This window comes from Protopterus annectens, chromosome 6.part0, assembly GCF_019279795.1.
Source record: "Protopterus annectens isolate FY-2018-M chromosome 6.part0, PAN1.0, whole genome shotgun sequence".
Lineage (NCBI taxonomy): Eukaryota > Metazoa > Chordata > Ceratodontiformes > Protopteridae > Protopterus > Protopterus annectens.
This window is the reverse complement of record NC_056737.1, coordinates 888,703,873-888,719,077: the sequence shown is the minus strand read 5'-3', so window position 1 is coordinate 888,719,077 and position 15,205 is coordinate 888,703,873. Positions and strand designations below refer to the sequence as shown.

Genomic DNA, 15,205 nt, shown 5'->3' with positions numbered 1-15,205 from the left:
GGGCATATTTATTCTCAGAGTGATAAAGGATAACAAACTCAAAAAAAGCATTTCTTTAGCTACACCAATTTGCTCACCCAGTACTCTGTAGGGAATTTTTAAAGCCTGGCAACTCATTACACTCCCAAAAAATATATTCCAAATTACCTCTTTTTCCCATTACACCTCCAACATATGCAATCAACTTGAGGAAAAATTCTGTGAAGTCCACTTGGGGTATAAAAATGCCTATGCAAACACTTTCAAGCAAATATCCTGAATCTTCTACACTTTGTTGCATATTTGGTAGCAATACACATATCCTTTCATTGTTTCTATGTAAATTCCTTATCCAGTCTCTTTTCTCAATCCTTTCTAACCTCCTCTGATTGATTCCTATAGTTATCATGCAATATTTTATATACCCTATTAATTATTCCTTTTTAACAGCAGAGTCTGTTCTAGAATCTACTAAAATCTCTACCAGTGCTGGTCTTTCACTTAGGATCCCCCTATTCCTTTCTTTTTGCCTTTACTCTGATATCATTCCTTGATAGGAAAGGCAGTCTCTAGCCTGCAGTCCAAATGTATTCTGATAAGAAATCTATCTTTTCAACCCATGATAAATTACTTTAATGCACAGTCCTGCAACTTGACTTTTGTGGTGCCCCATCCACTTTCTAATGGTTAATTGACAAGGTCCTTAAATCGTATACCCTATGCTACTAAATACCTCAATGATGTTCAGAAAACTGGGGTTCATACTTACTGAAAACGCAAGTTGCCTTGTTCTCCCTTAGGCAGGGCTTACAGTGAATACCCCAAGAAGTAAAACTGGCATGACAGAAGTGAAATGGCTAGGTTATGTCACAGGAAAACAAACCACTTGGAAATGTGAACCGATCTTCAGACTAGTGACCAAAGAAAAGACCACACCAGTTACATAATAAATAAAATCCAAAAGATTATCGCACACAGTAAAGCAACCAGATTAAGCCTGGTGTTGACTTGCTATTTAGTTATGTCATGAGGAGGGGGATTATCAAATCCCAGAAGAAAAAATTGAAACAGTAAAGTACTAGCTAATGCCTCAGGAATTTTTATGTTTGGTCTGGTATTGCATAAAGTTCGTACTGCACCTCTCCACTATGGTATGACTTCTCACTAGTCTGTTGGAGGTAACATGGACAAAAGGACTAAGTGGACTGTGGATGCAAAAGCTGCCTTTCACAATTAAAGAACATCCTGTGATGCTGGCATCTCTTAATTTTACTGAAAACTTCATAGCTTATCACAGATAACTCTGATGTAACTTTTCTATGTCTTGTTGCAGTATTGCCCCAAAGACTGGGTGGACAAAAGCATCCAATTTCTTACTTGAGCATAATGTTGATGAGAATGGAGGTCAAATATTCAGCAATCAAACATTAGTAATTGGCATGAAATTGGGCATTAGGGCCCCTAAGATACTACTTGCTAGGCAGGGATGTCATCCTTGTCATTGACCACGCTCCCTTTACAGTGTCTCCACCAGCAGAGGAAGGGCAATATACATCTTTTGTCAATGGGCTTATCAGGCTGGTTTCAACCATGCGAATGGTCTGTCCAGGGGACTTAAACCATCCTGACATTCTCAAACTGACAGTTTCAAGCTGGGGAGGGGCAGGGATTCAAATATAACACATCATGTTCATTCTCACCACTGAAATAAAGGAAAAGTTATTTTATATGAATTGCATTTGCATTTGCTTTATCTGCATTGTTTATGTGTGATGCTTTAAGGGGAACTGAAGGGAACATTGGCAATTAAGTAAATGTATCAGGAAGAGGTGTAATTAACATAGGGGCTATATAGCACCCATCAGTGTAAAAGGAGAGCAGCAAAAGTCTAGAGCTGTAAAGAGAGAACTGGAGTCCTAAAGTATCAGCTCTAGGAAGAGACATATTTTTTAAGAACTGTTTACTGGCGGAAAGACTTTGTATCTTGTTATCTGGAAGTGGACATAAACTCAAGACTTTATGGCTACTTTATTCAACAACTGAGCTGTTTCAATGCAGTGAATTTTGTTTTGTTTAGATAATAGACATTGCTTTGTTTATAGTAAAACCAGCCTTTAATTTATGCTTTGTAAAATAAAACTGTTTTTTGAATTAGTACTTGCTTGTCAGCTGTTTTAATCTTATATAATGATACAGCATCTCTTAGTTTTGCAACATTACAAGTAAAAAGGATTGGCTAAATAATTCAATGTATTCAAATTGGTATGCATAAATTCCCTAGTACATATTCAAGATTCTGAACAAAGACAATGGCAGTCTGATAAAGCAACTGTTTATAGCAAGTAATGTTGCATCTTATGCAAGCAATTTGCAAGCCATAAATCTTGTGAAACTCAAAACTCATTCATTTACTCAGTAGATATTATAATATCCCACTTAATCAAATTCAGAGTCATGTGAGCCAAGGCCTATTTCAGCACTCAGTGGGTACAAAGCAGGAAACAATCCAGAAGTGAGTACCAGCCAGTCACAAGGCACACACGCACACACACCACGCACACACACACACACACACACACACACACACACACACACACACACATAGACAGCATCTGCATTTACAAGTCATTTCAGCTTAGCCAATTCACCTGTTTCATCTATGATATATCTTTGGAACAGGGAATAAAACTAGAGCATAGAGGAAAACCCTCGTGGACACACAAAGGACAAGCAGATTCCACACAGAAGGTACTCTTGCCAAGAACTGCACTGTAGAACCAAGCTGTAAGACAGCAATAATAACTGCTCTACCAGTGTGCTGTCTCCCAAGTATTTAGAATTACTACCAGTTCCTCAGAGATCACTGCTGTTGTTAATTATGTTAAATCAAGCAGAAATTATAATGTGTAAATTGTGCATAAATGATGAGTGCTACTAGTAAAGTGTGCAGGCTCTGATGATGTCATCAATGTGAAACTACTTTGGTAGTATCACACTGTAAATATCTACCCTCTGTATGGGTAGAGATCAAAGTTGTCACATGCAAACTCTGACCTACTTGTGTGATGTCCATTGATGATGAATGAAATAAATGAAAATCTTGGCACAGTCATGTGAAGCATGTATGGCCTTTTTTTGCATTTATGAGGTTGTTACTGATTAAAAGGATTTTGTGAAGATCATTCCTGAACCCAACATTAAGTAATGAATTAAATACCTATCTAAATTTTACCACAAAACAGTACTATGCAAAAAATGTGAATTGGTTTGCAAATATGTTATGAAAAAACATGAACAGGGTGTATCTACTTGAATAAGGTATGTGATAAAGAACATTCAGTTTCAAATGGCTATAATAAGTGTGTACATGCAAACATGAATTATTTAGCTATGAAGTTGCAAAAAATAGTACTGGAATTAGGTTTGTTGAAAATGAAGGCAGAGGCAAGTCAACCTTTTTCAAATGTGTCCATTTCTAAAATTATATATATTTATAAAAAGTGTGATGTGCTCTAGAGATTAGTACATGGTGGAAGAATGCATACACACTAAAAGAGTTTCTTGTTGTTGGCTATGAAATAAGCTGAAACATTAAACTAAAGAAGTTTAATATTAATCTTTGCAAAACTGGGTAATGCATGTCTTTAAGTAAACCAAGCAGTTCTGAGTCCCTAACTATACTGAATAACAAACACATTGCAACTGTAGTGCTATGACATAATGACAGATGATGCCTTTACCCACTGCTGTAAACAGTTCTGGTTTACTGAGGTAGCAGAAGTACGACTAAACTTAGAATGCATACTTATGTTAAAGAGTACACTCTAACCACAAAACAGTCCTCTAAAACAAAGAATGCAGGAGTAGTAAATGCTTATATCCATACCTCTCAACCTGTTAGCTCAAGAAATCTGGACAAAGCCTGACATAATGGCGGGGCAAAAAATAGGGACAATTTTTAAATATTGCTCTCACAAACCTAGAAATTTTCTAGAATAACAGGATTTGTGTTAGCATGCATTTTCTGAAGGATATGAAGTCTGACACTCAAATCATGTCATTATTTAGTGACTTCAATCCTTAGATCTTCCCAGTTATTTGTCAAAAAAACATAATTTTTATAAGGAACAGACCAAACATATGAGGCAAAAAAACTAGACATTCTGCGAAAATATGTACAGATGGCAGGCATGCCTTATTACCTTCATCTGTGATTAAGTCAACAGTCCTTTTATTTTATGTGGATAAATCACATTACTATCCTAAAAATCTGTATGATATAATTTAATGTTTAACAGAACTATATTTCTGTACAACACTAGCAATCATCAGCAGATATATATATATATATATATATATATATATATATATATATATATATATATATATATATAAAAAACTATATACATAAATGGTTTTACCTAAAATAGCTACAACTTCATCATCCTGTATGACTTCAAGTGAGCCTGACACCACAAAACAGAGTGCATCCACACTTTCACCAGCATGATAGATAAGATCCCCTGGAGCACAATGAATAGTTTGGAATTCTACTGCTAAGGCTCGAAGACAGCCATCACTTGCCAGGCGGAATGCCGGATGCTCGTTGAATACCTTCCGGTTGAGATGCACGCAAATGTCAGCCCTCATATCTTTTGGACAAATGGCAAGAACCTAAAAGGAAATAAATACACACTGTTTGAAAACTGAAGCATTATGTTATATTAAATTAATTGAGAATCTCAAGGAGACATGCTAAAGTAGTCCAATGAGCTATTAATATAAATTCACAAATGTCTAAAGAGTGACTAGGTGATGTAAAACTAAAGCACAATAACTACAGTATGTTACATATGACCTTTTTCTAAAATTATATTGAAAAAGGTAAGATTTTCAATATTCTACACTTTGAAGGGGTGTACAGCTAAATATAAAAAGTGATATAAAAAGTGTTATAATCATTAAAGTGTTCTTCAGAATTGGTACTTATAAGGACTTGCCACGTAGCCATTTTAAACTAGAAGCATTTTAAATAGTGTGTATTTCAATTTATGGTAATTTACATGAACATAAAACATGATCAAGCCTGGCTCTGTGCTGCAGAGGGACAGAGCCCTGATGCAGCCCTGGCACTGGAGCAGCAAGGCAGGAAGAGGGTGAAGTGAAAGGGTGTGGCCTGCTCACCTCTCCCATGAGGAAAGTGGGGATTGTGCATAATAGGGAGCACTATATGCAGTGCTAATTCCCTGCTGGAGATCAGACAAATCACTGTTCATGCCTCATGTGGCAGGGTGAGGCAGAGCTGTTTGGAGGGACTGTCCCTTAAAGAAGTGAGGGGGCATTCTCTACTGCCAACACACTTCTTGCCTCCTCAGAGGACTTGCCAGGTACATGCCAGTAGAGATGGGGTGAGAACAAGAAAACCCTCAAACCACCCCTAATCTTTGTCCGAATGATGGAATCTCCCATCTACCCTTCAACATGGTGATGGGAAACAAATGGGATGACTGGCTGAGAGGGGGCTCATGATCAACAGACAGTGGGGCCAAAAAACAGCAAAAATATCCCAAAATCATAAGGGGTAATCGATCATCTTTAATAAACACATCATCTGCAATCCCAAAACATAACGGAAAAAACTGTGTGCAACTGCAAAATTAGTCATAGTAATATTTACATGCACATAAAAGCATAATTTTTTCTCTGTACACAGTCTGGTACAATTAGATGAAAAGATAGTCATTCTCAGAGCAGAAAACAAAAGCTGCACATTTTCACCCATCAGTTTCAGGATATTCTCATACTATTTTACAGCATTTCATTACATGCACTGTGTGAGCTGACACTAAAACTGATAGGATTTGGCCCTATATACTGCACATAGAAATTCAAACATATGCAGTCCTAACATTATGTTATATAATAAATCAAGAAAACTCAAAACACCCACCCTAGAATAATATTAATCATATATATATATATATATTTATATATATATATATATATATATATATATATATAGATAGATAGATAAATGTTTTATATATATATATATATATATATATATATATACACACACACACACACACACACACACACACACACACACACACACACACACACACACACACACACACACACACACACACACACACACAGATCTACTTTATAAGATTGTAGCTTTGAAACTTCGAAATTGTAATAAAAAAAATAAAAACAAAAAAAATGTTCATTTTTCTGCAGGGGGCAGCACACCCACACCCCCTACTAAATAAATATACCAACTCCAAGATTACACTACAGTGACGAAAACTGTAAATTTCCCATGCCGCGCTGCACGATGATCTCCGTTCAAAAGATCGAAGTTTCAAACTTCGATCTTATGGTCTTGACCATTTACAGTTATAGTTTTGAAATTTCAAACTTATGAAGAGAATCCATACACACACACACACAGACATTATATATATATATATATATATATATATATATATATATATATATATATATATATAAATGTAGCAGTATCACTAACCAGAAGGCTGAGTACAAGTATGAACATTATACAGATTAATACTGCAGTGCACTGACTTTTTGAGCAAAGACTTGGGATATACAGGGGGATGTATAAACATGTTACTTTGAAAGGGGTTTGAATAATAGTTAAAAATGGTTGTCCCTTGAAATATACTCATCAAACCTCTTCAGCCAGTCAGCCACACTGCAAAATTCATATCAAAGAAGCATGAGGATTATTGTTATGGTAATGCTGTATATAGGCTTTACTGGATAAGCTCACCCAGACTCTGCCACAACTTGCTGTGAAGGAAAGGTTAGTTTGCTTTTGTTATCTTGCACTTTGCATTACTTTATTGCCTCTTTCTATTTTGTATACTGTGATTTGTTTTCTTTACACTGTTTTACTTGTATTATGACTTTAATTGCATATTAAAACTTGAAAAGAGACCACAGCTGTATCTCTTGCGAGTCAGAGACAGATTTTTCCCACCCTCCCACAATCTTACTGTTGTGCTCTTAAACACCACTGTCTTTCTAGCTGCCTCCTGTTAATGTTAATTTGTCATATATCTCCTTCCCTCTCTCCTTTCACTAGCTGGTGTGAGTAAGCAAAAAAAATTATCATTTTGTGAAATCACTCCCCTTCAACTATTTACATTTATTGGCCATCCCACTGTATTCCATAGTACCAGAATACAAAAATACAGCTAACAGGAGATGCAGACAGGAACCAGCTGGAAACAAATGTAAAATCCACTAGTACTTGGCAACAGAAGTGCTTTATTCATAGAATATATCTAGTAAAATCCAGATAAAATGTAGATAAGCACTTTCAATCAAAAATTATATGTAGTTACAAGGAACTTCATCAGATATAGCTAATAGTTACACTGTTGTTTAAATAGTGTGTTAAAACGGCGCTTTTTTTGCATCAGCTATGTTAAAACAGTGAGGACCAATCAATAAGTAATATGTACTACATGCCCCCCCCCTTTTTTACACACACATAGCAAGACAGAATACAACTACTAGAAAGCAACAGTGGTATATTAAACCATAAAAAGTTATAAAAACTTTGTAAATACATAAAACAACTATCAAGTGATTTTAACTTCAGAACACTATTGAGACAGACTCATTTAAACCAGGCCAGAACTTGGCATTTAAACGAAGCTGCCAAGACAATTCTGCTTTTTCCACAGTAGAACCAGAGGAGCTTGGAGGGGGAGGAAATAACTACTGGTTTTATAATACCAAATGTGGACTGTGAATTTAGGTTACATGTAGTTAATATTATATCTAATAATTTAAATGACTTTAATGTGTATAACTTTTCAGATTTGGTTCTGACTTCTCAAATATGTGACTTTTTTGCTAAAGGTTTAACTTTCATTCCTAACAAAGGTATTAATCTTGTACAGACACTTATTGACCTTAAACAGTATGTACGTAAGTTGAATTTTAGAGTGTTAATTCATGACAACAGTATGGTGGCTGACCCTTTCATAACAGCTAGCACATTTAACCTCCAAATTCATCCTACTTTAGAACTGTTTGAAAGAGTTTGTCAACTTGACATTAGGGCCTTAGCATCTGAAACACAGAAGATGAGGAAGAATAATTTAAATAAAGCAGAAATGCAGGCCCTCAAACTTCTTACACAGACAGCATGTATTAGAATAATAAAACCAGACAAAGGAAAGGTATAGTAGTGATGAATAAAACTGATTATGTGAACAAGATGAGGGTTATTTTGGAGTGTCACATTTATCAAAAAAGTTCCTTAAATGAAGTGAACAGCATGTATAAGAGAAACAATATTTTTTTACAAGATTGAGGGCTCTATCTCCATTGATGAACTTAATTACTTGACAGTGCTCTACTTAAAAATACCTGTAATATTTGGTGTGCCTAAGATATATAAAGATGTGGCCCTACCACCAATGCACCCGATTGTGGACACAAGCGGCTCAATCACACACCCCCTTGCCAAATTCCTTGACTTACATCTTAAGAGATATGTTATGTAAGAATCAAATGCCTGTAAGGATTCTTGGGATTTTTTAAAAAGAATGAATAATGTTATCTTTGAAACAAGCTATTTATTCATAACAATTGATTTCAAGGATCTTTACACCGTCACCTCCCACGACTTGGGGGAAGAATGGTTCTGTGAATATTTGAGATGGAAAGGTATAGCACAGGATACAATAAACATGTTTGAACAACTACTTGACATGGTGATGAAATGTAATTTATTAGTGACGTTTAAAGACATGCAGGTAGGTGTGTGCGTGAATCAGTGTGCCTCGGGCTGGCAACTCAGCACCGTAAAAAATCCACTGCCAATCATTAGTGGACTGGAGTTCCACTGTGGTGACCCGTAACCAGGAAAAGCCGAAAGACATTAGTTTTATACTACCTTCAAGTAGAGGGTTTGGCGATGGGCCCTTTGTGTGGGGGACTATACACAAATATTGTTATGTATGAGTGGGAAAAGCGATATTTAGTTACTTCCCAGTTTTACCCCATCTGTCACACATACATTAATTTCCTGGATGACATCTTTATTTTAAGGGATGGGCCTGGTGGTTAAGTAAACAAATTCCTAGAATATATAAATGGAATATCATTTTTAAACTTTACCCACCACATTGATTGTGGAAAAATTCCCTATTTAGATGTAATGATTATGAAAGATGTGAAGAATAACAGATTTACTGTAGAAATTTACCTCAAGGAAACTTATTCCAACAGTTTACTCCATTTCAATAGTAACCACCCTCTCCCACAAAAAAGAGCTGTGGTGAAAGGCCAATTTGTTCGAGCAGCCCAGATGGTGACTATGTGGGAAGGTTTTTTGGTAGAATGTGACAAATTGAAGAACATGTTTCTATGCTGTGGCTATCCCGTTTATTTTGTGGGGGATATAATGGATGAAGTTATTAGAAAGAGGCAATATGGTCATTTTCAACCAATTTTAGGCATGACACCTGTACTACGAATTAGGGAGGAAGACCCATAGTCTGAGACACAAGTGCAAATTGAAGCTATGAACAATGAGGAGGTAGTTGTGGGAACTGGTAATAACATGGCTACTGGGTCTGCATTTATAACCACCTTTTCCACTGATGGTTGGGCCATAAAAAACATCCTGAACAAAAATTGGAATTTTCTTGAGTTGGATAGGTAAATTAGAAAATATGTACGAAATGGACCTATCTGTGCCTATAAAAAGGGACGTAATCTAAAAAGATTATTTTGAAAAATCAACTGTCCCTAAACAATGTGGATATATGCACAAATGTGGGAAATGTAAATTTTGCTCATATATTCTGGAAACAAGTGAAGTACTAATTAATGGTCTTAAAGTACAGATTCTAGGAAAATATTGTTGCGACTTTGAAAGGGTTGTTTATTGTGCTGTTTGCCAACAATGTACTTGTTTTTACGTCAGAAAAAATGAACTAAAGCTGAAACAGTGTATAGGAGAACACATCAGAAGCATTAGGGACAAACAACAGCTGAATGCTTTAGTGAAACAACACAATGACTTGTGGACATGGTTTCAAATTTGTAGTATTGGAGTGTGTTCAGAAAACAACCAGGGGAGGACCATGGCCAGTACTGCTGGAAAAAGCAGAATTATCTTGGCAGCTTCGTTTAAATGCCAAATTCTGGCCTGGTTTAAATTAGTCTATCTCAATTAATAGTGTTGTGAAGTTAAAATCACTTGATAGTTGTTTTATGCATTTACAAAGTTTTTCTAACTTTTTATGGTTTAATACACCACTATTGTTTTTAGTAATAGTATTCTGTCTTGCTATGGGTGTGTAAAAAAAGGGGGGTGTAGTTGTGTAGTGCATATTGCTTATTGATTGGTGCTCACTATTTTAACCTGGAGGATATGAAAAAAAGGTGCCATTTTAACACACTGGGCTGGATTCTCGAAGGCTTGCATGGAGTCTAAGAGTAGTGTAAGACGGCAGACAGACAATATGTCTGCTGAGCGATTCAGCAATAGCCGGCAGGGGCATGCATAAGAGCTTCTAAAGCTACTCTTGCACGGACAGTGTTATGGTATGCAAATTACCTCATTTGCTGCTGAAAGCTATGCAAATGAGGTAAATTTGCGATCCGGGAAACACTAACCTGTCCGTGGAAGAGTAGTGTTATTTGCAGAAATGTACTCCGTTGGTAACGGAGTACCATTCTGCAGATAGCTAAACGATGCTATGACAGCTCCAAATAAAGGATGCATCTAGTTGAGGAAGCATGCTAATGGTCAAATATAAGGCCATTGACATTTGCAAATGTTGTAAATCCTTACAATCCATTTTTTCCCCCGATCGCCGATGTTTAAGCATAGTGCAGCGGCGCTCAAACTTGCTGTGCTTTAAATAAAATGAAAAAAAGTGAAAAATTGCCACAAATGGGCATTTTCACTAAAAAGCTTGTTCTGCCATGCAGGTGAATGACAGGCTGAAAACAACATTGCCACTGAGTAGTGGTTGCTAGGGGGGGGGGGGGGCAGCTCAATGTGAGAGATGTAACCAAGCATTAGTAGGCAATCCTATGCAAATGAGGATAAGGATAGTGAATCCCAATTTTTTCCCGGCATGTGAGCCATGTCCCTAGAGTGTCAGCACATGTCGGTGAGCACATATATTTCCCCAATTCCAGTGAGGCATTGGCCAGCAATATGCGTCTTTTCCACCAAATAACAGAATACTCTGAGGTAGTGGGTGCAATAGACTGCACGCACATACACATCAAAGTACCACCCGGTGAGCGGGGCAGGGTCTACATCAACCGCAAGGGCTTCCCCTCCATCAACTGCCAGGTTGTGTGTGATGCCCAGGGCATAATAATGAATGTGTGTGCTGGCTGCCCTGGAAGCTATCACGATTCCCACATCTGGCATCTGACGCAGCTGTACCAGAGATTTGCCAATGGGGACATCCCTGATGGTCACCTAGTGGGGGATGCTGGATACGCACTGGAGCCGTGGCTGATGACACCCATTAGAAATGCACACACACCCAAACAAGAACTCCATAATGAGGCACATGCACAAACAAGAAACATTATTGAGCGTGTGTTTGGGATGCTCAAGTCACAGTCACAGTTCTGGTGCCTGGACACATCTGGTGGAGCCTTGCAGTACTCACCAACTACATGTACACAAATCATCATGGTATGTGCCATGCTACACAATATGATCCTGCGAAAACAGCTGCAGCAGGAACAGCATGGGGCAGGGCCAAACAGCCCCCCACCATTGCCAAGGCCTGCACAGGCACAGCATGACTCAGAGGAGGAACAACCTGAGCCTGCCCCAGTAGGCAGAAGGAGGCGTGCCCAATATGCCTTGGCCTTGGCAAAGAGGCAATGCATAGCACATACACTGACTCAGTAGGAACCCTGGAAATGACACCTCTCTCTGACTCACACATACAATAAAAGGGATGCCTAACTTGACACTACCTGTTTTCAAACATGTATAGGGAGTGTACTATGTGTATCTGACATAGACAGCCCTGCAGCACCACCTGAGGCATGATTGCCCTATTTTAAGCAATATAAAGCAGTGCTAAGCACATTTTACCACTATTTCGCATATTTATGCGGAGCTGTGCACCACGCAAACTAGCACAACGTTGGGCAACGTTGGGCAATGTTGGGCAAAGTCAGGCAAAGTCGGGTAAACATGCTCACACCTGTTTTACTGTTCCTTAACCAGTCAGGTCTGCCCAGCAGGAAAATAATAAGCAGTGACAGGACTCAAACTCAGGATACTGTGCACTATAGCCACAGTACTGAACCACTAAGCCATGACAGCATTTCACTGGCACAGACACAGCAGGACAATTGTAGACTAACGCAAACACTAACAAATGCTGTATCATACACTCTGAACTTCCCCCCAGGCCTATGCAGACAGATAACAGCAGGCCAGGCAGTGTGATGTGGGTTGGGTAGGCTATGAAGTCACAAACTAATATACGTGAAATTGGAAGCTAAGATCTGTAGTACAGTAGTATGCCTCAAGCCAGTACGATAGGCAACAGTAAAGACTGAAATGGAGTATCTGACATAGCAGTGCAGGCCTAGCAAATGTGTATAAGTGTCAGGTGAACCCATCATCCTGTGTACACCCACAGTAACAATCAGGTGTGCCCCCCGGGTAGAAATGTACAAATAATAGCTGTCCCCCCTGTATGTAGAAATGTTGATAAGTCTATGCAAAGTGACTCTTGGAAGCCCTACAGGCACAGCATGCTTCCTGTCGATGTACAACACAAAGGTGAGCCCTGAAGTAAAAACCAACTTGATTTTTCACACACATATAGTATATATGTCCATACTGGGCATGCTCACACACAAACAAATTTAGCAAATTTCAGTCAGCAACATACTGAAAGGTCATACTGGGCGTGCTCACACACTTCAACAAATTTAGCAAATGTCAGTCAGCAACATACTGAAAGGTCATACTGGGCATGCTCACACACTTAGGCCATGTCTGAGTACAGCAGTGGGCCACACATATCTGGCAGTTGCATATGTTTTACCCCAGGAACTTGTCACTATTCACCAATCCTGCCTTGTGCACACAGTTATATGAAAACAGACATATAATATATTGGAACCCTGTCATAATCAAACTATGTACTACAAGTACTTAAGTTGTTCACAGAATGTGAAAAAGCAAAGAAGATCAATAAACCTGCAATCAGTATCATGAATAAACAATGTGCACTCCAAACATTATCCAATCCATGTTCTGGCAAAATAATCTGTGAAGGAGTCCATAGAGAACCATGGCGCTTCATTCCGCTATGTCATAAATAGCAATGTACACTCATATATGTCCTGAGTCAGTGCAAACTGTAAATGACTGACATTGCCAACATCCTGTCAGACAGGCTCATACATACATACCCCCCTCTCACTGACAAAAGGCCCTGTCATCATACCTGGAGATTGTGAAAGCACAGATATCACATATAGAATGGGTAAACAGCTCCTTCCAAACCTGAAAACACGGCGTCTATGGGGTTACATTGTTCCCCTAGCTGTGTCATAAGTGAACTCCAGAATGAACAGACCCTGCACCTGAATGGTCTGTTGAGCCTCACCCTCTGTACAGGATATGAAACTGTTGAATGTGTTACAGCAACGTTTGGCACACTCCACATGTGTTGGTGCACAACAGACCATGGGAACTATTGTCTTATAAGTCTATTAAGCCTGATCTGCAAGGCCATGGAGTCCATCATGATGGAACTCATAAATAGAGCTATTGGGAGCCTACAAACACCCAACCCTACCAATTTTGGTTTGGTCAGGGGCAGATCATGGTTCCCAAACCTGCTAGACTGTTTTCAAGGCAGTCACCCAGAACATACATCAATGAAATGAGCTACGCACGTCCCACATAGACCTTGAAAAGCCCTTTTCCAACATCCCAGACACATGTCGTATCCACAAAATCAACAACCTGTGCATAAATATGTATGTCATCTGATGGATTGCCAACTGGGGCACAGATAGATCACACAAGGTAAGAATTGTGGTCTCCTGTTCAAGCTGGTAACAACTGCTGTCCCCCATGGCTCAGTCCTGGGACCCCCTCCTGTCTGGTGTATACTTTTCAGAAATACAGTCAAACACACGAGGGCTATGTTTAGCGAAGTTTGTGGATGACTGCAAAGAAGTTGTCATAATCGATGTTTGGGACAACAGAGACATCCTTAAAAAGGGTCTCAGTCAGACAGATGTGGTGTCAAAATTATGGCCTCGAGCTACAGTCATACAAATACCGCATAGGTGCCAACACCCTAAATATGGAGGTGATAATAACGGATCTATGGACACATGTGGATAGTCATCTCTACTTATAGAAACACATTCACAAAGTGGTCAGACAATCATGCTATGTGTTCCCACAAACTGCCAAGGTCTTTGCATGTAAGTCATAGGAGGTTCCCTCGACTCATCAGTCATCAGACCCATCAGAGAGTACCACGACACACTTGCGATTAATCTGGCTAGGCACCTGCAGCAGCTGGAAAGACCACTGAAGTACCTCAACAAGAGAATTACTGGCCTCAAACAGTTGCCCCATGCAAAGGTTAGTTTGCTGTTATTTTTTGTATTTCTGTATTGCTTTTCTATATTTTGAATACTGTAGTTTGTTTTCTTTATCTTGTGTTTTGCTTGCATTCTGTTTTAAACAGCATATTAAAACTTCAAAAGAGACCACAGCTCTCTCTGTTCTGAGTCAAGCAGAATACCACTGTCTTTCTAGTTGCCCGCCTCTTATGTTAATCTGACCATATATCTCATTTCTCTCTACTTTCACTGGCTTATGTGAGTAATCACAAAACCATCACTTTTGAAATCCCACCCTTCAGTTATTTAAATTTATTGGCCATCCTACAGTATTTCATACAAAATACAAAAGTAACCCCTTTCAGTCCATCTTGCTGTTTTAAAATAGTAACTCTCCACTAAACCTTAACTTTTTAAACAGGTAAAACTCAAGTTACCTACTTTCATATCTAACTTCTCTAGTGCACACTGCAGAGTGCATTCTTTTCAATCTTACCTTTAAGCATCCCTGTTACTAGCTTTCTCTAATACCTAAAAGATCATCTCTACTTGACTCCAAGTAGACTTTTCTATCTGTTAAACCTAGCAC

General features: G+C 38.5%; 1 protein-coding gene across 1 annotated transcript in view; it reads right to left on the bottom strand.

Moving 5' to 3' along the window:
- KCNH5 (potassium voltage-gated channel subfamily H member 5) overlaps positions 1 to 15,205 on the bottom strand; it is a 2,144,936-nt gene that overhangs the window by 364,020 nt on the left and 1,765,711 nt on the right. The window contains 1 exon segment of the mRNA XM_044074556.1: positions 4,401 to 4,653. Within this exon segment, the coding sequence (XP_043930491.1) occupies positions 4,401 to 4,653 (253 nt within the window).